General features: G+C 48.1%; 1 protein-coding gene across 5 annotated transcripts in view; it reads right to left on the reverse strand.

The window, feature by feature from the left end:
• COL26A1 (collagen type XXVI alpha 1 chain) overlaps positions 1-23234 on the reverse strand; it is a 181004-nt gene that overhangs the window by 86796 nt on the left and 70974 nt on the right. For 4 of the 5 annotated variants that reach the window (XM_058569078.1, XM_058569077.1, XM_058569074.1 and 1 more), the window contains exon 3: positions 17505-17608. In XM_058569078.1, the coding sequence (XP_058425061.1) occupies positions 17505-17608 (104 nt within the window). The remainder of the gene's footprint in view (positions 1-17504; positions 17609-23234) is intronic. The other variant, XM_058569075.1, reaches the window with a different exon arrangement.

Genomic DNA, 23234 nt, shown 5'->3' on the forward strand with positions numbered 1-23234 from the left:
AGTACTATTCACAACAGCTAAGAGATGGAAGTAATCCAAGTGTCCATCGATAGATGAATGGAAAAACAAAATGTGGTCTATACATACAATGGAATATTATTTAGTCTTAGAAATGAAGGCAATCCTGTCATATGGTACAACATAGACAAACCTGAGTGCTAAGTGAAATAAGCCAGTCACAAAAAGACACATACTGTCTGATTCCACTTACACGAGGTCAGCGGTCAAATGCATAGAAATAGAAAGTAGAATGTCAGGAGTGGGGAAGGGAGAGCTGTTGTGTATTCGGTATAAAGTTTCAGTTTTGCAAGATGAAAAAGGTTGGAGATTGGCCTCACAATAGAGCGAATCTACTTAACACTACGAAACTGTACACTTAAAAATGGTCAAGATGGTAAATTTGATGTTACGTGGTTTTTACCACAAATAAAAAAAAAGCTGGGGGAAGAAGAGGCCCAGGCTGGGTGTTAGCTGTGTGGTCCAGGACGGTCCTGGCCCAGAATCCCGCGCCTGGAGGAGGCCCGGCCAGAGGCACCTTGCACACGGCTGCGTCTAACCCGCCCCATTTTACAGATGCGGACACAGAGCAAGGGCTCGCCGAATTCCCATGGACACCGCACAGCTGCGTGGACACAGAATCCTCAGGGCCCGGGCCGGATCTTCTGGGCAGGGGCTCCGTCGCTGCAGGGGAACCCCAAAAGCCAAACTTCCGTGATTTAGAGAGCTTTCCCGGAGCACCTCCTGCGTGCTGCGCCCTCTGCCGGCACAAGGACACAATGGAGTCGGACTCGCGCCCTCGGGAGCTCATGGGTTAGCGGGGTAGGGGTCCAACAAGGAGTCCAATGACTCGCCGTCCGCTGTGCTACCTGCCGTCGGGACGAGCTCGGGGTGCAGAGGTGGCACAGACGATGATCGTGCTTCTCTCGGCGGTGACGGGATGGGGAAGGCTAACAGAAGGAAGGGGCACCCACGCAAGGGTTTAAGGGATGATGAGGAGTTCCACGGTAAGCCAACGTGGGGAAGGGCATTGCCGGCCTGGGAACAGCCATGCAAGGGCAGGGGCAGGAAGCAGTCTGATGTGCTTAGGCTGTTAAAAGCTGCTCCATTTTGCTGGAGCTTCAAGTGTGAGGGGAGGAGACCCGGAGCTGAGGCCGGAGAGAGACAGGCCTGAGGGGTTCTGTGTCTTCCTGTGGAGGAGAGGAGGGATGGCGGGTTGTCAGCAGGGCAGCAGCCAGGTCCGATCTGCCCCTTAGCGGGTCCCACCACAGTCATGTGGAGGATGGGTTTGAGGGTGAGGCCTGAGGCAGGCTCTCAGGTGGCTGCTGAAACCCAGATTCTCATCAGCAGTGATTGCTTAGACCACGGGGCTCCCTGGGGACTCCGGGCCAGAGGGCGGCTGTCGCCCAGGGGCCAGGCCCCCAGGAAGCCTTGGGGGGGCAGAGGCTCCAGTTTGCAGGGGCTGGCCCAGGCCCTGGCTCCCTTGGCATCACTGGGAACACCAGGGACAGGCCACGTCCACACGCTGGCAAAGGGGGATGCCGAGTGGCCAGGTGTCCCCCTCCCACCTCTGGCTGTTTCCCTGGACTCAGGGAAAAAGGAGTGCTAGGGACTGAATGTGCCCCCCTAAAATTCACGTTGAAGCCCTGACTCCCGAAGAGATGGTGTTTGGAGATGGAGTCCTTAGGAGGTGATTAGGGTTAGATGAGGTCATGAGGGTGGGGCCCCCATGATGAGGTTAGTGCCGTTATAAGAGATGCCAGAGAGCTCCCTCCCTCTCCCCGTCCCTGCCATGTGAGGACACAGCAAGAAGGTGGCCAGGAAGAGAGGCTCACCTGGAATCAGATCTGCCCCTGTCTTGATCTTGGACTTCCCAGCTTCCAGAAGTGTGAGAAATAAATACCTGTTACTTAAGCCACCCAGTCGACAGTATTCTGTTGTAACAGCCCGAGCTAAGTCAAGCAGAACAAAAGAGAGCCTGGCATTGCGGACATGTGACTACAAACTGTGCTGTCCCCTCGTAAAGGGAAATTGGCTCAAGCTTCTCCAGGGACACTTGGGCAGCCCAGAGGGTGGCTCTCCAGCCTTCCTCGGGGGAGGACAGCCCAGCCACCCCTCCCAGAACAGTGCCCAGTGGGGCTGCATCGTGCCTCCTCAGGGCCCAGGACACAGCCAGCAGAGGTGGAAACAGTGGGCTTGCTGACATCCAGGCAAGACACAAGCACCCCTGCCACCTCCTGCCACGAGACAACCCCTCCCTGCTCCAGGCCGACACCCCAGCTCCAACGTGGCTCGTGAGGATTATGGTCGGCACCAAGAGTGCTGGCTCATCCCCCTCTGGCACATAACACTTTGCAAAGGGCAGCTGATTCTGCAGTTCCCGGAGACTTCACCTCCCATCCACCCTTCTCCTCACCAGGGAGGACCAGGTCTGCCCTCCACTGGAAGTTCTCAGCCTTGTGTCCTGAGAGCCCCACACTGGGATCAACGGCAAGAAAATGGCCTGTCCAGCCTTCAGGAGGGCTGGATCCCTATCCACCTCCTGCTTCTTTCTGGAAAAGACTGAGCTGAGGGCCAGGCTAGCAGCAGGCTTTAGCAGGGAAAGCCCTAGTCCGATGAGCCCACTTCTGGCTTGTTGATGGTGGCTTGTCCTTGCCCTCTTAGAGGTGTAGACCCTTCTTCTGGGAAAAGAGAGGGTAGTTCCCAGCCACGTCACTCCTTAAGGTCGAGGGTCATCGTGGGGAGCCCTCCCTGCAAGACCTCTCCTCAGCTCGGGCGGGGGACTCGTGGTTTGCTTTGCCCAGACTCGTTGTGCATGCTTCTGTTCTCTGCTTCTTGGTACATCCCAGTTCTAGGACTGTCCAACCCTGCCGCCTGCCAGCCCCCCCAACCTCCCACGTGTCACTGGGGCCCAGAGGCATGGAGGTCCCAGGTCAGCAGCATGGGGAGCTGTTGATAATGCTGCAGTCCTGGAGGCCCCAGGAAGAGAGGCAGAAATATCTAGAAGACGGAATTGTCAAGTTAAAAGCGCTGTCTGGGTGGGGCCCATCCATCACCATCCACCATAACAGGCCAAGGATCCTGCTAAGCACAGGCAGGCCCCAAACAATCAACCCCATAGTCCCCGAGGGTGGCACTGGAGTGGACCGATGGCCTCTGCCAGCCACTGGCTCTGCCCAGCCTGGGCAAGCACAGCATAGACCCTGAGCTCAAGGCTGATGACATTGGCCAAGGCCCTTCCCTTCTCCCAGCCACAGTGTGGTTGTGATGTGCTCACTGCCTGGGACCCCAGCCTCAGCCAGAAGGTTCTGGAAATGCTTCCCTGCAGTAGTGGGACAAGTTGAGAATTCTGGCAAACCCAGTCCTCTTCAGTGCATTGGCCCTGGCAGCTATCGTAGCCTCTCAAAGCCAAAGTGTGTAACCTTGAGCCCCAGTGTGTGGCCCTGGCCCTAGAGAGGATCGTAATTAGCAGGGGAAGGAAGAGGAGGAAAACAAACAGCTCTTGATCTGCTGAATTAGTATAACCACCCCTTTCTTTATGTTTTCTCCTGTTTTCCTAATACAGCTCCCACTTCTCCCCACCAACATGCAAGCCATGTTCTAGAAAGCCCTCCAGTCCTCTGCTGAGTGCTCTGGAGAGAAGCCCCTTGGCATTTAACAGGCCATTTGGGGGACTGACACAGTTTCCCTAGAGCCTCAGAAGCTAATTGGGGGACCCTGTCACCCCAAAGGCTGTCTTGGCCCAGCCACTCAGCCAAGTAGAATGCACATCTGCTGACCTTTGCCTGGCCCCCCTTGTCTTCCATCCACAGCTCCCCCACATCTTACCCCCAGAGCATCTGCACCATGCCAGGGTTCATGTGGTCCAGCTCCTTATCCCTGGGCTAGCCTGTACTTCACCTCTCAAAGAGCAAGAGAGAGTGACTTCCCCAGGCTCCACCTCGCCCTTCCCAGACCTCAGCAGAGGCCCCCATCTCCCTCCCAGCATTCAGCACACTGGAATGAATAACAGGAAAGCCTTGTCTTACACCTGGAGCCTCTGCCGCGGAGAGACGCAGATCCCTCCGGCCAACAGGGAAATGCCCAGGTTCCCCCTGAGGCAGTCTAACCCTGGCCCAGAAGAGTCTCAGAAAATTCAGGAGCTTAGCAATCACCTCCCGGGGCATCACTCTGGCCCCTGCCCCCACCCCCCACCCACCCCCACCTCCCCCCCCCCCCCCCCCCGTGACATGCCCGTGGGTGAAGAAGCTGCCCCGGGGAGCGCTGAGAGCCCTCTGGACATCAGACAGCCCAGCAGCTGAACAGCGCGCCTGTGTCCTGGCCAGCCCCAAGCAAGGGCCTTCCAGAAAAAGAAAAGGCAGGTGACATCTGTGGATATTTATAGCCCCACACAGCATGACGGGAGGTGCCGAAAGATGCTCGCCTGAACAAAACCCATGCCGATGGCTGGAACCACTCCAGGCTGGGAGGGAGTATCAAAGGGCCCGCATCTCATCAGCGAGGCCACACTGTCTGTCCAAGCTGAGAGCAGGAGCAGATGCTGAATGGAACAGGCCCTCAGCTCGTCTTCCCTACCAGGCCGGGGCCCAAAGTTCACCGAAGATGCCAGGAAAGAGTGCTAGAAGTGACCGAGTGGTCAGGCTGTATGAAATGTCCTCTCCAGCTCAGCCAGCCAGAGAGCTGGCAGCAGCGATGGCGCCTTCCTCTTCCAGTCACTCGGCCTCCACCTCCCCCCTGGCTCCAGCAGGGCCTCACATAAACACTGCCAACACTTCTCTAAGCCTCAGTTCCTCGTCTATACAGTGGGGACAATCGTTCATCCACCATCTGAACCTCACATCTCACACACATGAAAATTGCCTTTGCTATCGTTCATTCATTCAAGAAATGTTATCAAGTTCCAGCTCTTTGTCAGTGGCTGGTGCAGTATAAATAAGTGTGACAAGGACGCAACCTGCATGGAGGTCACTCAGTGAGAAGACTCTCTGAGTGGTAGGTGGGACGGAGGTCTGACCTCACCGGTTGGAGAAGACCCTGGAAGCAAGGAAGCTGAGTTGGGGAAGGTGGGCAGCTCTTCCAAGAAGCTTGGCCAAGAAAGGTAGCCCAAGATGGGGTGGTGGCCAAAGGGCGATGCAGAGTCAATAAGATTGTTTCCTTAAAGATGAGGGATGCTTGAGGTGTTCACGGGCTGATGGGAAGGAACCAGCGGATGAGAAAGATGGAACCTACAGGAGAGGGGGGATGCTCAGTGAAGTGGAGTCCCGAGAATGTGAGCCGAGTGGAGTCCAGAGGGCCAGGCCTTGAGCTGGAGGAGCCCCCCAACTCCCTGCCTCTGTGGGTCCCACAGAACCACAAACATGCCTTTAGCAAAGCCCTTGTTTCACTGTCTTAGGATTACTTGCTCACTCCTCTGGCCCCTCCCCACGCACACCCCACCTGTGAGCTCCCTTTTCATCAATGTGACCCAAGCATCTAGCACAGTGCCTGGAACTTCCCAGGCACTCGGCTAATTTGAATAAATGGCCCTACTTGCTTGTCCCTCCCTTTAATGGCAGCCACGGTAGGCAAGTCTCAGAAACATCACCAGATTCCCAGAGAATCACTTCCCTCAAATGCTGAGCTCAGCAGACTGGCCAGGAGGCTGCGGCCTCCTCCCAAGAGAACTCCTTCTGGCTTTGAACCCTCAGCCATTAAAAACACAAACACACTCATACACAGAGCTCAAGCCAGGGGTCAAATGTCAGCATCGTCTTGGACTCAAATCAATCAGCTCAACACTTGGATGCACTAGCTCAGCCACCTCGCCCTGGGCCTGCCCTTACCCATATGGGGGCTCAGGGGATTCATTTCCTGTCCTGGCCAGGACTCCAGCTGAAACAAAAAGAAAAAAAAGAGGAAAAATCTCCTACTTGAGTTAAACTTATCATGTCCTGATGGTTGAGTCCATCAACTTTGTGGCAAATCTCCTCCACAACACCAAGGCCACGTGAGACCTGGCCTCTAAAACACTAGAAACCAGGCCACCTCAGGTATTGCAGGAAGGAGCCAGCCCAGAGTCCAGTTCACCTGTCCCTTGTGCTGGGACAACTTTGGGTGGGACTTCCCCAGACCTCAAAGGTCCCACATGGCTTAGAGTAAAAAGCACTTAATCAGGAGCAAATGACCCAGGTTCTGGTTCCGCACTGACCACTTCTCAGCTGGATGACCTTGGCCAAGTCTCTTCTCACCTCTGAGCCTCTTTCTGTGTCTGTCTTAGTCCATTCGGGCTGCTATAAAAAAACACCATAGACTGGGTGCTTATAAACAACAAACATTTATTTCTCACAGTTCTGGAGGCTGAAGTCCAAGCTCAAGGTGTTGGCAGATTCAGTGTTTGGTGAAGGCCCACTTTCTGCTTCATAGATGGCCGTCTTTTCATTGTCTCTTCACATGGCAGAGGGAAAAGGAAGTACCCTGGGGCCTCTTTCATAAGGACACTAATCCCATTCATAAGGGCTCCACCCTCATGACCTAATCACCTCCCAAAGGCCCCACCTACTAACACCATCACATGGGAGAATAGGTTTCAATATGTGAATTTGGGGGGAACACAAACATTTAGTCTAAAGTGGCATTTATACCATGGAAATATAGAATAACATGGCCGAAAGCTCTTTCCAAAGTGTAAAGTACCCTTTCAAAGGTAAGAAATAATAACATGACGATACGATGTTGATAAAGGTAATGATGTCGCCTCTGCTGCCAGCCGACTGAACTAACAGAAAGGACATCCACTGGTGGAATGTGGCTTAAGGAACTACTTGTAAAATTAAATCTAGTGGTGGCATAATGGCTCTGCATCCCACGCATAATGCCGACTCCTTTGACCAGCACTGCAGAAATCACGTTCTAGGTGCAGAGTCAGTCAACAGCTGTGACAGAACCCTAACTAAGTGCCAGGCAACTGTGTTGGGCAACGCAAAAGGAAAGAGATGACGACAACACCCTCTGCTCTCCAGAACCTCTCAATCTGCCCAACAGCAGTGTAAGGACTAATTGGCAATATGATTCAAAAGCTTTGATGTGGTGTATGCCCCTTGACCCAATAATTCTGCATAGGACATAGGAATTTATCCTAAGGAAAGTGTTAAAAGTGTTGACAAAGATCTAGCTAAAAAGATGTTTACAAAGTTCCAGTTCTAGTAATAATCGAGTAGCTCATATCAAACTAACTCTACTTTAGATAAAAATTATAAACTCTAGATAAATTTTTTTAAACAACTACTTGAAGGCACTAGAGAGCAACAAAAAGCCAGCAAAAACTGGGGGAAATTCAACCCTTGCAAAAAGGGAATAAAACTAAGTGAGTTCTACATTACATGGCTTTTCCCATGAGGGCACACTTCAGTTCAGGCAATGTAGGGTGGCCAGAATTTCAGTCAAAAACTGCAGTTGCTCTGGCTTAAGGCTGTCAGAGGACCTGGAAACTGAGGGAAGAAATCTAACAGGGGAGGAGCCACATAGAGCAGAGAGTCCCAAACTCTGTGTGCAGACTCCCCTGACATCCTTGGCTGACCTCTGAACTGTGCACGTGTAGGGGAGATGCCAATGAGCTCAGCAGAGAACAATGGTGGGAGGCTACCAAAGCTGAGCAGAGGTATCAGCTGCTGCCCAACAGAAGGAAGATGATTTAGAGCTTGAGTCTCTCCAAGTCAGGGGGCTTAGTTAACACCTAGGGCTTGTCTTTGAAACCACATAAAGGCTATGCCTTAGGAGTAAGAACCATCTCTCAGGTGTAAGGGATTTACACACCCACCCCATAAAGTATAAAAACTAAGCCTTCACAAATTTACAGTAATTAACTGCTTGCTAGAACAAAAATCCACACTCTTCAAAGAAACTAGAATCTCTATAACATATCCTCCAAAGTGTGCAGTACATAAGCAAAAGTTATTAACATGGAAAGAGAGAGAAGAAAAAAGAAAGAGAGAGAGAGAGGAAGGAAGGAAGAAAGGAAGGAAGGAAGGAAGGAAGGAAGGCAGGCAGACAGAAGCAATTGTGATCCAAGTCAAGAAAAAAGTATCAATACAAACAAACTCTAAGATGACCTAGCTGTTGGAAAAAGAAGATAAGGACTTAAAAGCAGCTATTATATATAAGTTCTAGGACATAAAGTAAATTATGGTCATAATAAGTGAATAGATGGAGAAATCCTATAAGGGAAATATAAACCAAAAAAACCCCCACAAAAACCCAAAACCACACAAATGGGAATTCTAGAACTGCAAAGTACAATATCTGAAATGAAAATTTCACTGGGTAGGCTTAACAGAAGATTATAGACATCAGAAGAAAGAGTCAATGAACTTGAGGACAGATGGCCTAAAGAACAGAGGGGGGAAAACAGAACCTCAATGATAATATCAAGCAATCTAACATGTGTTCAAGTGGAATCTCAAGAGGAGAGGAGAGAATGGGGCACAAAAATATTTGAAAAATAATGAACAAAATTTTCCCAATTCGGTAAAAAAAAAAAAAAACCAAATTGACTTATAGATCCGAAATGCTCAAAGAACCCCAAACAGGATTAAGAAAATCCCACCTGGTAACATCATAGTCAAACGGTCGAAAGGTAAGGATAAAAAAAAAAATCTTGAAACGAACAGAGGGAAAAAAAGACACATTCTAGAGAGGAAACTACAATGTGAATACAGCAGACCTCTCACCAGAAACAATGGATGCCAAAAGACAATGGAACAACCAATCTGTTGAAAGTACTGAAAGGAAAACTCATCAACCCAGAAGTTTGAACTCAATGAAAATATTCAAAAATTGGAGTACTGGAGTATTGGAGATGATGTGGAGAAACTGGAGCCCTTGTACGTTGCTAGTGGGAATGTAAAACGGTGCAGCCACTATGAAAACAGTTTTGCAGTTCCTCAGCAAGTTAAACAAAGAATTACCATATGACTCACAAATCCCAATCCTAAGTATACATCAAAAAGAATTGAAAACAGGAGTTCAAACAAAACTTGTTATGTGAACGTTCACAGCAGCAGTATTCACAATAGCCAAAAGGTGGAAACAATCCAAATGTCCATCAACTGATGAATGGATAAACAAAACTGGCATATCCATATAATCAACTATTATTCATTATTCAGATATATCCCACAACCTGGACGAAGCTTCAAAACATTCTGCTGAGTGAATCAGCCAGACACAAAAGGTCACATATTGTATGATTCTCTTTATATGAGATATTCAGAATAGGAATCCATAGAGACAGAAAGCAGATTTGTGGTTGTCAAGGGCTAGGGGAGGAGGGGAATGAGGAATGACTGCTTAATGAGTATAGGGTCTCCCTTTCGGGAGATAAAAAACGTTCTGGAACTAGATAGTGGTGATGGTTGCAAAACGTGAATTATACACTTTAAAATGGTTAAAAAGGTAAATTTTATGTTATGTGTATTTTACCACAAATAAATAAATAATAAATAAATAAATAAATAAATAAATAAATAAATAAAATTAGGGCAAAATAGATATCAAAAAGTTTTTTTAAGTTGAGAGAATTCACTGCCAGCAGACCTGCACTACAAGAAACGCTGAAAGAACTTCCCGGGGCTGAGGAGAAAGGACACCAGACGGAGGCTCAGAGCTCCGGGAGAAATACAGATCACTGGAAATGATAATGACGGGATCAACAGAAGACTATTTGTTTCCTCCCTTCGCTTTTTAAAAAGATGATCTGGTTAATGCAAAAATTATAATGTTGAATTGTGAAGTTTATAACATACTTAGATTTTAAACATATGACAACAATAGCACAAAGGCTGGTGGGGGTAGATAAACAGAATTGCCCTGTTTTTAGACCTACTAAGAAATGATACAGAGGAGCATAACTAAAAATCCAGTAAAGGAAAACATGCGATCTCCGCTTCCAGTCGTGGTAGACTAACTCCTACTGAACCTGCCCCTCCCCCATCATAAACAACCAGAAAATTGGACAAAATTTATGAAACAAATGTTTACAGACACCGGACGGGAGGCAATTCAGAAAAGTGATTCCTGAGGGAAGAAAAAAAAAAGGTGACTCCTGGAGGTACCTTCTGAACCTAAGCACATGGAGGAGGGATGAAGCAGAACATGGCAATCTCTCTGAATTAAAGACAGAGAAATCAGAGTTCAGGGCAGCTGAGGCAAATTTGCTGGTCACGATAAAAGAGAAAAGAGAATTATGTAGCAAATTATTCATGGAGTCAAAACTTATTGAATGGTACACTTGTGGTGTGCGTAAATTATATGTAATAATTTGTATGTAAATTACACCTCAGTAAAGTTAACTTTTTAGTGCATAAGTAATTATTAAATTAAGAAATAGAAAACATGTATAGCCCTATGTCTATTAAAGAAAATGAATTTGTTATCAAAAACTTCCCCACAAAGAAAACTACAGGTCCAGATGGTTTCACTGTGAATTCTATTAAATATTTAAGGGAAAAGTAATATCAACTCTACAAAAACAAAAACGCTTTCAGAAAATAGAGGAGGAGGGAAATTTTCCCAATTCTTTTTATGAGAACAGCATAACCCTATAACCAAACTGACAGACATTATAAGGAAAGAAAATTACAGATAAATATCAAATACAGAAATATAAAAAAGAATAAAACATCCAAATGAGGTTTATCTCAGTAATAATAAGGTTATTCCCAGGAAAGAAAGATTGGTTTTAGTTTTCCAAATCAATGTAATTTGCCACATTAACAAAACAAAGGGTAAAAAAAAATGATCACCTCAATATAGATGCAGAAAAAGCATTTGACAAGATTCAGTATCTGTTCTTGATGAATACTCTCAACAACCTAAGAATAAAAGTGACTGTCTTCATGTGATAAATGGCATATATGAAAAATCTATCACTAACAACATACTTAGTGAAATATGGAGAACTTCGCCCCTCTGATCAGAAACAAGGCAAGTATATCTATTCTCACCACTTCTATTAAACATCTTACTAGGGGGCCGGCCCCATGGCGTAGCGGTTAAGTGTGCGTGCTCCACTGCTGGCGGCCTGGGTTCGGACCCCAGGTGCACACCGATGCACCACTTGTCAGACCATGCTGTGGCAGTGTCCCATATAGAGGAAGAAGGGCATGGATGTTAGCTCAGAGCCGGTCTTCCTCAGCAAAAAGAGGAGGATTGGCAAGGATGTTAGCTCAGGGCTGATCTTCCTCACACACACAAAAAAATCTTATTGGAAGTTCTAGCCAGTCCAATAAGGCAAGAAAAAGAAATAAAAGGCATAAATATTTGAAAGGAAGAAGCAAAAATGTCTTTATTCACAGAGGTCATGACAGTTTATGTAGAAAATCCAAAGGAATCAATAGGTAAGCTACTAGAACTAATAAATGAATGTAGCATGGTTTGCAGATACAAAGTAAATATTTAAAAATCAAATATATTTCTATATACTAGCAGCAAAATAATAAAATGAAATTTTAAAAAGCAATACCACTTTTTAAAAAACACTGAAAATACAAAATACTTATAAATAAATTTAATAAGAGACAAGCAAGACCTCTACTCTGAAAGCTGTAAAACACTGCTGAGAAAATGAAAGAAGACCTAAATAAATAGAGAGCTATACCATGTTCATGAATCAGAAGACTCATTATTACGACATCCATTCTCCCCAGATTGGCCTATAAACTCATCACAATCCTAATCTCAATCCCAATAGACATTTTTTTGGTACACATTGGTAAGTTGATTTTAAAATTTTAATGGAAATTAAGGAAACCAGAGTGGTCAAAACAATCTTAAGGGGGCCAGCCCAGTGGCGTAGTGGTTAAGTTCACTTGCTCTGCTTCAGTGGCCCGAGGTTCGTGGATTCGAATCCTGGGCGCAGACCTATGCACCACTTATCAAGTAATGCTGTGGCAGGCATCCCACATATAACATAGAGGAAGATGGGCACAGATATTAGCTTAGGGCCAATCTCCCTCAGCAAAAAGAGGAAGATTGGCAACAGATGTTAGCTCAGGGCTAATTTTCCTCACACACACACACAAAAAAACAGTCTTAAGAAAGAAGAAATTACAATTCCATTCGATTTCATTCCCATTAGAATGGGGAAAATTAAAGAGACTGACGACACCAAATGTTGGCAAGGATGTGGAACAAGTGGAACATACTTTGCTGGTGTAACCTGGTAAAACCACATTGGAAAACAGTTCAGCTCTTTCTTATAAAGTTAAACATACACCACAACCTAGCAATTCCACTCCTAGGGATTTACCCAAGGGAAATAAAAACATGTGTCCACAGAAAAACATATAGAAGAAAGTTCACAGAAGCTTTGTTCACAAAGCCAAAAACTAGAAACAACCCAAATATCTATCCACAGGAGAATGGATGAATAAAATTGTGGTTATTTATACAATGGGATAATACCCAATAACAAAAACAAACAAACTACTGATCCTCATGTAACAACATGAATAAATCTCAAAAACATTATGTTAAGTGAAAGAAACCATACCCAGAAGAGTACACAATATATGGTTCCATTTATATGAAGCTTAAGAGTAGGTAAACTGATCTATGATGACAGGAATCAGGCAGAGGTTGCTAAGGGGTGGGAACTTTCTGGGAGGTGATAACACATATATGCATTATCAAAACTCATCAGGTTGTACACTTAAGATTCATGCATTTCGTTGTATGTAAATTTTTCCTCAATTAAAAAAAAGACATTTACAGCAATGTTATTAATGATTAAAATTGGAAGCAACTTAAATATCTTGTAGCAGTTTAGTTAATAAAGTGTACCCAAATTCCACAGCCACTAAAAACGATACTAGAGAAAGCTATCAGTTGACAAGGAGAAATGTTCATAGCAACTTATGTGAAAAGGAAAGTTATTCCACAACTCGTACAATACAACCGACATGTAAGCACAGAAGGTCTGGAGGCCCTTCACCAAAGTGAGAGTCGAGGTCACCTCAAGAGGTGTAATTCCGGGTACTGTCACTGTTTCTACACTGAATATGGACTCGTTTTTGTAATAAGAAAAAATTATTTCTAGGTATATACATATAGTTATAGCCATAGATACATAGACACAGCTAATTCTCGTTCTTCACAGCAGTTCTGTTCTATGAAGTCACCGGGAACGCTGAAGGAGCGAATATCGAGCCATTGCTTCTGGGAGAAATACAGGGTTAGGCTGCTGCGAGCGTCTGGTCACATTTTTGTCAGCCGATCAGTTTGTAACCTTGTTTTACGTGTGCTCCGTTTAAAGACACCTTGTTGATGCATTGACGTGGAACTCACAGCCAACAGCACTATAACCAATGCCCAAACGAAGCTGATTTAACACACGTATTTTCTCCGTAAGACACATCACAGCCTTTTCACACTTGAGAACGCTAGACAGCACTACGCTTGGGGACATTCTAAACAATGAGATCACAAAAAAGCACAATAATGCGAAAAACATGGCACTAAACAGACCGTGAAAAGGACACTTGTTTGCAATCTGAGAGCTGAAAGCAGGAAGCAAAGCAAGGCCCTGTTTGACCTCAGCTGGGAATGTGTGTGTTGGGCAACTCAAATTTTTTGCTGCTCTGCACATTTCTTTGAATGACCACGAAAGTGTCACAAGCATTGATTTGGGGGTTACAAATAAATTTTAGCAAATAGGCGAATTCACAAATACAGAATCCTCAAATAATTAGCGTTGACTGTATACAGACGTATCTACAAAGGAAGGCACCCCCCCAAGCCTTCAGCCTGCACTCCCGGGCGTCCAGGGAGGGAGGAAGGAGGGGGGCGATGGGACGGAGGCCCTGAGGAGACACAGCAGGGGGGATGCAGGCCCTGAGAGAGGCCACGGGGGAGGCGGGAGCCACCTGCCCCTAGGCAGTCAGCCCCAAGTCACAAGACAGAGAGATCTGAACACTTGGAAGGAAGACCAGACGCAGCCAACGAAAAAGCGCTTCCCCTGGGGGACCTCATCTGAACCACAGCAAACCCACTGAGGAGAGCAGCCCCGCCCTGCAGCCTTTCCAGAGAGGCCGCCATGGGAACCGAGTGGGGACCGTCTCAGGAATGTGCCTGCAGTCACAGACACCGCCTTGATTTCACCTTCTGTCTTGACCTGCATATCCGGGAATGTAAAGTCTTTACGAGGGCTCTCAGGAGCCAGTGCCAGACTCAGCCGGGCCCTCATTCTCACCGTGGGAGGGGGCCACTCGACCCTGAGGCTCTCCGAAAGAGGCAGCCTCATCCACTGCCCTGAGGGGGACGAGCACTGATCCAGGTGGGCGAGTCTGGAAGGTTGCCCCACCAGGGAGCGGCTGGCAGAGGCTCTGAGGCTGAGAGTGTCTCCAGAGGTGCCGGCGACTCTTAATAACTAGCCTGGGGAGCCCAGATGCTTCTAGTAAGTGTATTGATCATCGATATCGATGAGGTTTATCAGATAAGAGCTCTCTTCTGGAGGTGAGGTGCCAGGCTTTCAAGGGTGGCACCTTTGGGGGCATTTGACCAGCTCATAGTCACCCCATCTTTTCTCCTGAGAAGGGCAGGCCCACAGCCTTGCTTGAACCTACGCCTGCAGTGATGGGCAGAACCTCCCGGACAGCAGGGCTCGCCCCCATGGTCCCCCGGCCTGCTGCACTTGGTCCACTCGCTCTGCGAGAAGAATCATCCACACCCTGGAAATAGGGCCAAAAGGTGATGGCCTAACCTTTTGATGCCATGCTAGAGCACTCTCTACTGGGCCCGCTAAGTGCCGTTGATGCCCCGGGAAAATGGCACTTTATTTACTGTTGACTACGCATGACAGCCCAGGTTCTGAAAAGCTGGACGGTAACTTGTACAAAGCGTAATGATTTCTGCTCAGCAGAGAGGAGAACCTGAACGTTTTGTTTTTATCATCTTGTAGGACCTAACTTAGTGACCTCACTTTACCTTCTTATTTCATATACATATGAAATGTATTTATGTCATGTATTTTCATATAGTTCATATACATGAACTATATTTCACATTATATATGTACATATTCACATTATGTATATAATATACGTGATATATATATATATATATATGTAAAAGATTAACTTTACCCACAGAGAGGTTTGGCGCTTGCTCTTGGCTCCCGGAGCCCTGGGCCACCCAGACAGTCTACACTGACAATGTGACTTATAAGGGCATCCTCGGGCTACGCAGGGCCAATTCTACCACCCAAGGGCTAGAAGCAGCTCAGCCACGCGCACCCATCACATACACACCAGCTAGCCCCACTAAGAACTCTGGTCCGGGGGCTTCCGTGGTGGGCAATTCTCCGTGCAGATTGTCACGTGTCGTTGCTGGGAGACGTTAAGCACCGTCCACACCTCCACTGGGAGGGGACCACCGGGAGCTCTGAGTGCGGACCCCTCCTGGATTCCGCCCATGCGTCTCTGCCCTTGGCTGACTTGAATCTGTATCCTTTCACCGTAATGCACCATCAGTGTGGGCATGGCAGCTTTCGAGTTCCATGAGTTCCTCTGGTGAATTATCAGACCTCAGGGTGGTCTTGGGGCCCCCCAGTCTGCATATATATCAGTTTTTGTAATCCTCTTTTGAATCAGCTTTGCCATTCTGCTGCTCCCCTCATTAAACGAGTTCAATAAAACACATGCTCACCAGCTCCTTGTGGGAGAATCAGGACTTAAACATTTTGAGACTTCTACTTCATTTAGGAGTTCATTCGTTGCCTTAGTAAGGAGAATATAAAGAGAGATGAAACATATATATGCTCAAGCACTTCAGTGGCTTCCAGCAGAAAGGGGAAGGGGCGCCACTTGGGCCAGGCCCAGTTACCTTTAGAAGAACCAGACAGCCCCGTAGGGTGGCGACGGGCAGTTGGGAGGCAGACGTGAAAACACACGATTATAGTCGGCTGAGGCAATGATGGAGTGCGGGAGGGCTCAGCAGCTCTGCGAGCTGAGAGAAGGGCCGGAAAGCCTTCTTAATGCCGAGGGAAGGCTTCTAACGATGAAGCCTTGACAGTAAGCTGCTACTTCATTGGGTGGAGCCAACGTTGCTGATTTTATTGATCACTGAAAAGCACTCAGTCGGTTACTCAACGGTACATGAATCAACTCCCTAGAGTTCCGTCTCCCCAACCCCCCGCAGAGTCTAGCCGGCAGGGCTGCTCTGTTCTGTGGAGGGACCGGTGTCTCTCCCCATGGCTGCGGCACAGACAGGAAAGGCAGGTCCACATCCTGGCTTTGAGGGCCTCAGACCTCAGTGAGGGACCTGGTGCAACCTGTGGTCATTCAACACAGAAAGTACGGGGTCCTGCCCCCAATGCCTCCACCGGGGGAGCCGGGCCTCTCCTCACCCCCACCCCTGACCTCCCCCCTGCTCCTCCCCGAGCAAAGGCCCTGTGGCCCATGTGTGGCCCAGCCCCGGAGGCCATCCATTTCCCCTCCCACGATCGGGCACCTCGTAAATCAGGAAGGGCACCACCATCGGACCCTTTTACATCCCAACCCAGTCCTTCGGCTCTGCTTTGGGCCACTGGCCCACTGAAGCATCGTCACCATCATTAGTATTACTGCTATTTCTGTTGTTATGTTATTATTTGTAACCCAAAGTGTTTTAGGCAGTTTACAATAAAAGCATATACCTAACTTATATTACAACTTATTATAACTTTATTATAACCTAACATATATATATGTATATGTGTACACATATATGACAAAAATGAGTAAGTTAGGTAATAAAAAAAGATGAGAGAGAATGATTTTGTCAGAAAGTCAGAGCTGAGAAGAGCTACTGCTTCCAAATATAAAACTGACCCCTGAGCCTCTGGACGGACTAGCTATTCTGGGGAACAAGGTGGGCTGCAAACCTGTTCATCAGGCAGGCCCTGTCTCCCCTGGCCCTGAGGGACTCCCACCTGAGCACTGCTGTCTGGCCCCGTCGGGCTCCAGAGCCAGGCTGAGCCCGGCCCCGACCTCCCGCCCTCCCTCTGGACACCAGCTGGGCAGAGGGCAGGGGCAGCGGGGCCAGACCTTCCTCCTGCAGCCCCCCCCAGGTCTGTCTGCCTCATTCGTTCTACAGCAGACTTCAAGGCTGGTGGGCCCTGGTCCGCATCTGCTCAGACCCCTGATACCCAGCTCTGTCTGCCCCACTTCCAGGTGAGGGGAAGCCAGAGTGGAAGAAATAAGCTGTAAGTTGAACCTGCTCCCCCAGGCCAGGGCTCACGATTGTCCTCCATCCCCCACCCAAGCAACTCACACAGGACCCCACCTCAGTGCCCACGGGCAGGGTGGCAGCCTCATCCCTGTCTGGCCGGTCCAGAGCATTTGGTTCAGAGGTGCTTGGGCAAAGGACGGAAGGAATGTGGAGGAACGGAGGCCTGCCCGCAGGAGGAGGGCAGACAAGGAAGGAGCACCCAGAGACTCCGCAGCCCAACCGGGCCAGCGCTCGGCCCCCCGCCCCCCACCCCCCGGCAGACTCACCCTCATCGCAGTTGCTCCCGGTAAAGCCAGGGCAGCACCTCCACTCCAGCGCTGTCACTGTGCGGTAGGACACTCTGTATGTGGGTCTGATCAGGGTCCTGTAACTAACACAAGGGCAGCGTCAGGACAGTGTGAGTGCCCGCCTGCCCACCCCCGACTCCACCCCTGCAGAGACGGCCCAAGCAGGGCTCTGGGAGCCACCCGGGCAGTGGAGCCCCTTGCCCCAGCTCTGTGCCCACTGGCTGTGTGGCCCTGGGCAAGTGACCACTCATCTCTGTGCCAGGTGAATTCTGAAGTCCCTTCCAGCTCTGCCTCTGTGCAAGTGTCCAAGCATGGCCACCTATGCTGGGGAAATGTCTTGCACACTGACTGCTATGGACTGAATTATGTCTCTCAGAATTCATATGTTGAAGCCTACCCAGCCAGTGTGATTCTTTGGACATAGGGTCTTTAGGAGTTAATTAAGGTTAAATGAGGTCATAAGGTTGGGGTTCTAATCCAATAAGACTGGTGGCCTTATAAGAAGAGGAAGAGAGAGATGTCACTCACACGCACGCATTGAGGGAAGGCCATGTGAGGACACAGTGAGAAGGTGGCCATCCGAGGAAATAAATGTCTGTTGTCTAAGCCCCCCAGTCTGTGATATTTTGTTATGGCAGCCCGAGCTGACTGAGACATTGACCAAGATAATGAATAAGTAAAAGAAAAGTCTCATTAGAGCCTGCACAACTTCCAACCACCCGAAAGTCACTGGACTCCAGCCTTCTTCCCAATCCCTTATTTCTTTTTATTGACTCATCCAGCAAATACTTATTGAGCGCCAACTACATGCTATACTGTACTGTGGTCACAGATTGATAAAACTGAGTCCTCATCCTCGAGAAAATCACAGCCTAGTGGCCGAGAGAGACACTTCAACGGAAACTTGCAACCCAGCAGTGGGACCCTCGCTGCACTAAAAAGCTCTTGCAAACTGCTGTGGATTGCATGGTAAAATTTCATGTTCCCACAGTTTTGAAATTTTTCTTACAAATACGTTTTTACTATTTTGTGAAACTCCAAAAATAGTGAATATAAAATACATGACCAAAATTCACAAGAGGGATAAATTCGGCTTTTATTATTCGCTTTACAGGCATCATTATAACTTTGCCGCTTGATCAAGTTGGCACAACTTCCTCTTGAAAACAAAACTGTGTGACTTCACAAAATCTGAATCTGCTGACACTGAGCAACTTAATCTGTGAATGGAAAAATCACGAATTAATTGGTAGCAGCAGGCGTGACGTTTTGAGATGCAACGTTGACAGGAAAACATAGAGTCACGTCTTGAATTTCAGACAGACTGCGCTAAATCTGAAAAATCCTGTTATACTAATTTCCCTTTTTCAAAAAAGTCTTCTCACTCATGTTTCATAAATGTTCTGGCAAACCAGCTTCCTCCTGGAGATCTAGGGGGGTGCGGCTGTGTGCCACCAGGCGCTGGGGCCTTTGAGTGAGGAGCCAGAAGTCCGCACGGAGAGGTTCCCACGGCTGGGAGCTGGAGAGCGAACCCAGGCCTTTGGACTCTCACATCCCCCCAGGAAGCCCCTGATGTAGGCCTGGGGGGGTAGGGAGGTGGCAGAGGAGCAGTGTCACCACCACCACTCTTACAGCAAGTGGCCTGGTGGGACACAGGTTGGTTGACGAGCCTGGGTCCAAGGAGTACAAAGAGAGTGCATAATAAACACACACACACACTCATACACGTGCACACTCACACATGCTCACACACTCAACTGAAGCAGGTCCAGCTGGGAGAGGGGAGAAGCTTTAATTTAGATAAAAGATGCCAGTTTTAAAACTAATTCCTGAAATAAGATTGTTGCTCCAGCTGAGAGAGACCAGGAAAGGTTTGGAATCCAGCCGGGGCAACATGCGGGCAGGAAAGAGCTAAGCCGTTTGTTGCTTGAGTCTGCATCTGATGCCAGACATGGTCCCTCCTATGACCTCAGCACCCTGGGGCGGATGGAGCCCTGGGCTGCGGGGCTCTGTCCCTAACTCTAGATGTGGACTTGCAAAGGTTACTTAACCTCTCTGAGCCCGTGTCCTGGTCTGCACACTGAGGACACCGTGCAGACGGGATGCTGCTGTGAGGCTCGCTGGGAGGGCACGTGTGCGAGGCGCCGAGAGCAGAGAGGGGTGCGCAGATGCTGGGTTTGCAAAACGCAGATCTGACCTCATTCCTCCCGGCCCGCACCCTTTGGCCGTCCCCGCTGTGGTCAGGAGAGACTCTGCTTAGCCACGTGTGCTGGCCCTTCTCCAGCTGACACGGACCCCTGTGCCACAGGCCACCCCTCAGCCTCCAGCCCATGAGCCCTCCAAATGCCCCGGTCATTCTGCAGTCCACAGCTTGAATAACGGTGATAGTAAAAGTACTAATAGATATAAGCAAAGCTTTGACTGTGTGCTCAGCACATGCCAGGCACTGTTCTGACTGTTTCATGTTTGCTGACGCATAACAACTCTAACAGGTGGATACTATTACTATTCCTAATTTACAGATGAGGAAACTGAGGCACAGAGAGGTTAAGTAACTTTCTCAAGGTCACACTGCTAGAAGGTGATGAAACTAGGATCCAAACCCAGAATTGGCAGAGCCTAGTAATACTAGTTTGTGTCTGATGGGTGCAGGGGAACGTTTTTCCTCCCTACATCTGCACAAGGTGCTGATCTCAGGCCCCTGAACCAGAGGGAGAGCTCGTCCCCCAGAGAAGGGCTCTTTCTGCCCCTCCTCTGAGGGCCTGCCCCAGTCTGGGACCAGAAGGAAGCAGACGGCCTGTGCAGTGCAGGAGCAGGGCGCACCAGTAGATGGCGCTGCTTCACCAGCCCAGCAGGGCAGGGCTCCGCATGGCAGACCCTCCAGTTTCACCTGAAGGCCCAAGGCAGGCTCAGTGTTGGTGGCCTGTCCCCAGTCTGGGCAAGAACCTGAGGGAGCTTCCCCTTCCCACGTCCATGAAGAACTCCCAGCCCTTCTGACGGGGTCCGGTCTGCAAACCCAGGGATCTTTCTAAAATGCAGCTCCAGTTTTGTGACTGGCCTCTCTCAAAAGCTCCCTTGGCTCCCAGAGACTGAAGACCAAACACTTTAGATCAGCAAACAAGGCCCTGCTTACCTTTCTACCCTCCCTTCCGGCTACACCACCAGCCGAGGCTACCTTTCTACCCTCCCTTCCGGCTACACCACCAGCCGAGGCTACCTTTCTACCCTCCCTTCCGGCTACACCACCAGCAGAGGCTACATTTCTACCCTCCCTTCCGGCTACACCACCAGCCGAGGCTACCTTTCTACCCTCCCTTCCGGCTACACCACCAGCAGAGGCTACCTTTCTACCCTCCCTTCCGGCTACCCCACCAGCAGAGGCTCCTACCACCACAGCACAACAAGAGGCTCTTCCTGCCTCCAGGCCTTTGCATGTGCAGGCTCCTCTGCCTACCTGCCCCTCCTCCTTTGCTCTGCCTGAGAAAACCTCCAAAGCACTTCAGGGTGTGACTCAAAGGTCCCCTTCTCCCACCAGAGTTCACAAGCTCCCTCCGCAGCCCTCCCACAGCACCCTGTACAGAGCTGGGTTTTGACCCAGTGCTCATTCGTGTACTCAGCAGATGCGTCCCGAGAGCCTGCTCTGTGCCAGGCACTGGGAATACAGACTGAGTACGGCAGCGCGGGCTCCGCTCTGCCAGGGCTTGTGGCACTGATCGTATGATCACACGTGTGGACGTATGGCTGCACAGAGGCACTGAGTTCATGCCCCACATTATAACGGAATGTTTTTTCTCATTTTTTAAAATGTAATTTACATGCAGTAAAATCGATCAATCTAATGCTTAGCTCAATGCACTTTTACCTCTGTGTACGACATTCCCCTCACTCAGAAGTCCCCTTGTGGCCCCTCCAAGTCAATTACCCAGCCCCCAGACATAAGCATTCTCCTGACTTCTCTCACCAGAGATTCGTTTTGCCTGTTCTGGAATTTCCGATAAATGGAGTCTTACAGCAGGCACTCATTTGCGTCTGACCTCTTCCACCCATTATGTACGTGAGGTTCATCCATGTGGTTAAGTGTAGCTGTATTTTGTTCCTTTTTATTGCTAAATAATATTCCTTTAGATAAACATACCACAGTTTGTCAATTCTCCTGTTGATGGACATTGGGGTTGTTTCCAGTTCTGACTATGATCAATCAAGATGCTGTGAGCATTCTCTTGTGAACACAGGTTTTCACTTCTCTAGAGTATACACCCAAGGAGAGAACCGATGGGCCACGGGATGGGTATATGTTAAACTTTAGTAGATGCTACATACAGCTGTCCACCCACGTGGAGGAAGCAGTGTGCGTGCCTAGCAGCAGTGCCAGTTGCTCCAAGACCTCGCCAACATTTGATACTGTCGGTCCTTTTCACGTCAGCCATCCTGGGCTGTGTGTAGTACTCCTTTATGGTTTTAATTTGCAATTCCTGTTGACTGAATAAAGTTGAGCTCCTTTTCATGTTCATCATTTGGATATCTCTTTTGTGAAGTGCCCGTTCAAGACTTTTGCCCACTTTTAAATTGGGTTTTGTGTCTTTTTCCTATTGATGTGTAAGATATAGATATTTTTTGCAGGAGACCTTTGTCAGATATATGTATTGCAAATGTTTTCTCCCAATCTGTGACCTGCCTTTTTATTTTCTTAAAAGCATATTTATGATGATTAGTTTTTAATTTTGGTGAAGCCCAATTTATCATTTTTCAAATTTTATTATTTGTTGGATAGGCGTCCAGGTTCGTTGTTTTTCATGTGGATATCCACTTGCTCCAGCACCAGCTACTGAAAAGACCCTCTTTTCCTCCACTGAATTATTTTAGCGCCTTGTCGACACCAAATGATTATTTAAATGTGTGTTTCTTTCTGGACTCTCTACTCTGTTCCATGGATCTGTTTGTCTATCCTTCCACCAAAACCATGCTACCTTAATTAATGTAGCTTTATAATAAGTCTCACAACCTGGTAATGTACGTTTTCCAATTTTATTCTCTTTCAGGATTGTCTTGGCTGCTCTGGGTCTTTTGCATTCCCATAGATTTTTTTTTAATTGGCTTATCACTTTCTCCAAAAATCCCACTATGGTTTTGATATAGATTACACGGGATCTATAGATCAATTTGTAGAAAATTGACATCCTAAAAATATGGAGTCTTCCTGCCCATGAATATGGCATAATTTTCCATTTATTTAGGTCTTCTTTCATTTTTCTCAGCAGCGTGCACATTTTTTGTTAAATTTACTCCTAGGTATTTGCATGAGTCCGCTCAGGCTGCTGTAACAGAATACCAGAGACGGGGTGGCTTAAACAACAGAAATTTATTTTCTCACATTTCTGGAGGTTGGGAAGTCCGAGACCAAGGTTACAGCCAATTCAGTGTCTGGTGAGGACTCTCTTTCTGACTTGCAGACAGCCACTTTCTGTGTCCTCACATGGCCTTTCCTCGGTGTGTGTGTGCGCGTGGAGAGAGAGAGAGAGAACTCTCTGGGGTCTCTTCTTATAAGCACATTAACCCTATCAGATCAAGGCCCCACTCTTATGACCTCATTTAACCTTAATTCCTTCCTTTGAGGCTCCATTTCCAAATACAGCCACATTGGGGGTTAGGGCTTCCACACAGGAATTTGGGGGGATGCAAACATTCAGCTTATACCAGTATTTAACGCCT

The sequence above is a fragment of the Diceros bicornis genome, chromosome 26 (assembly GCF_020826845.1).
Source record: "Diceros bicornis minor isolate mBicDic1 chromosome 26, mDicBic1.mat.cur, whole genome shotgun sequence".
Taxonomy (NCBI): Eukaryota; Metazoa; Chordata; class Mammalia; order Perissodactyla; family Rhinocerotidae; genus Diceros; species Diceros bicornis.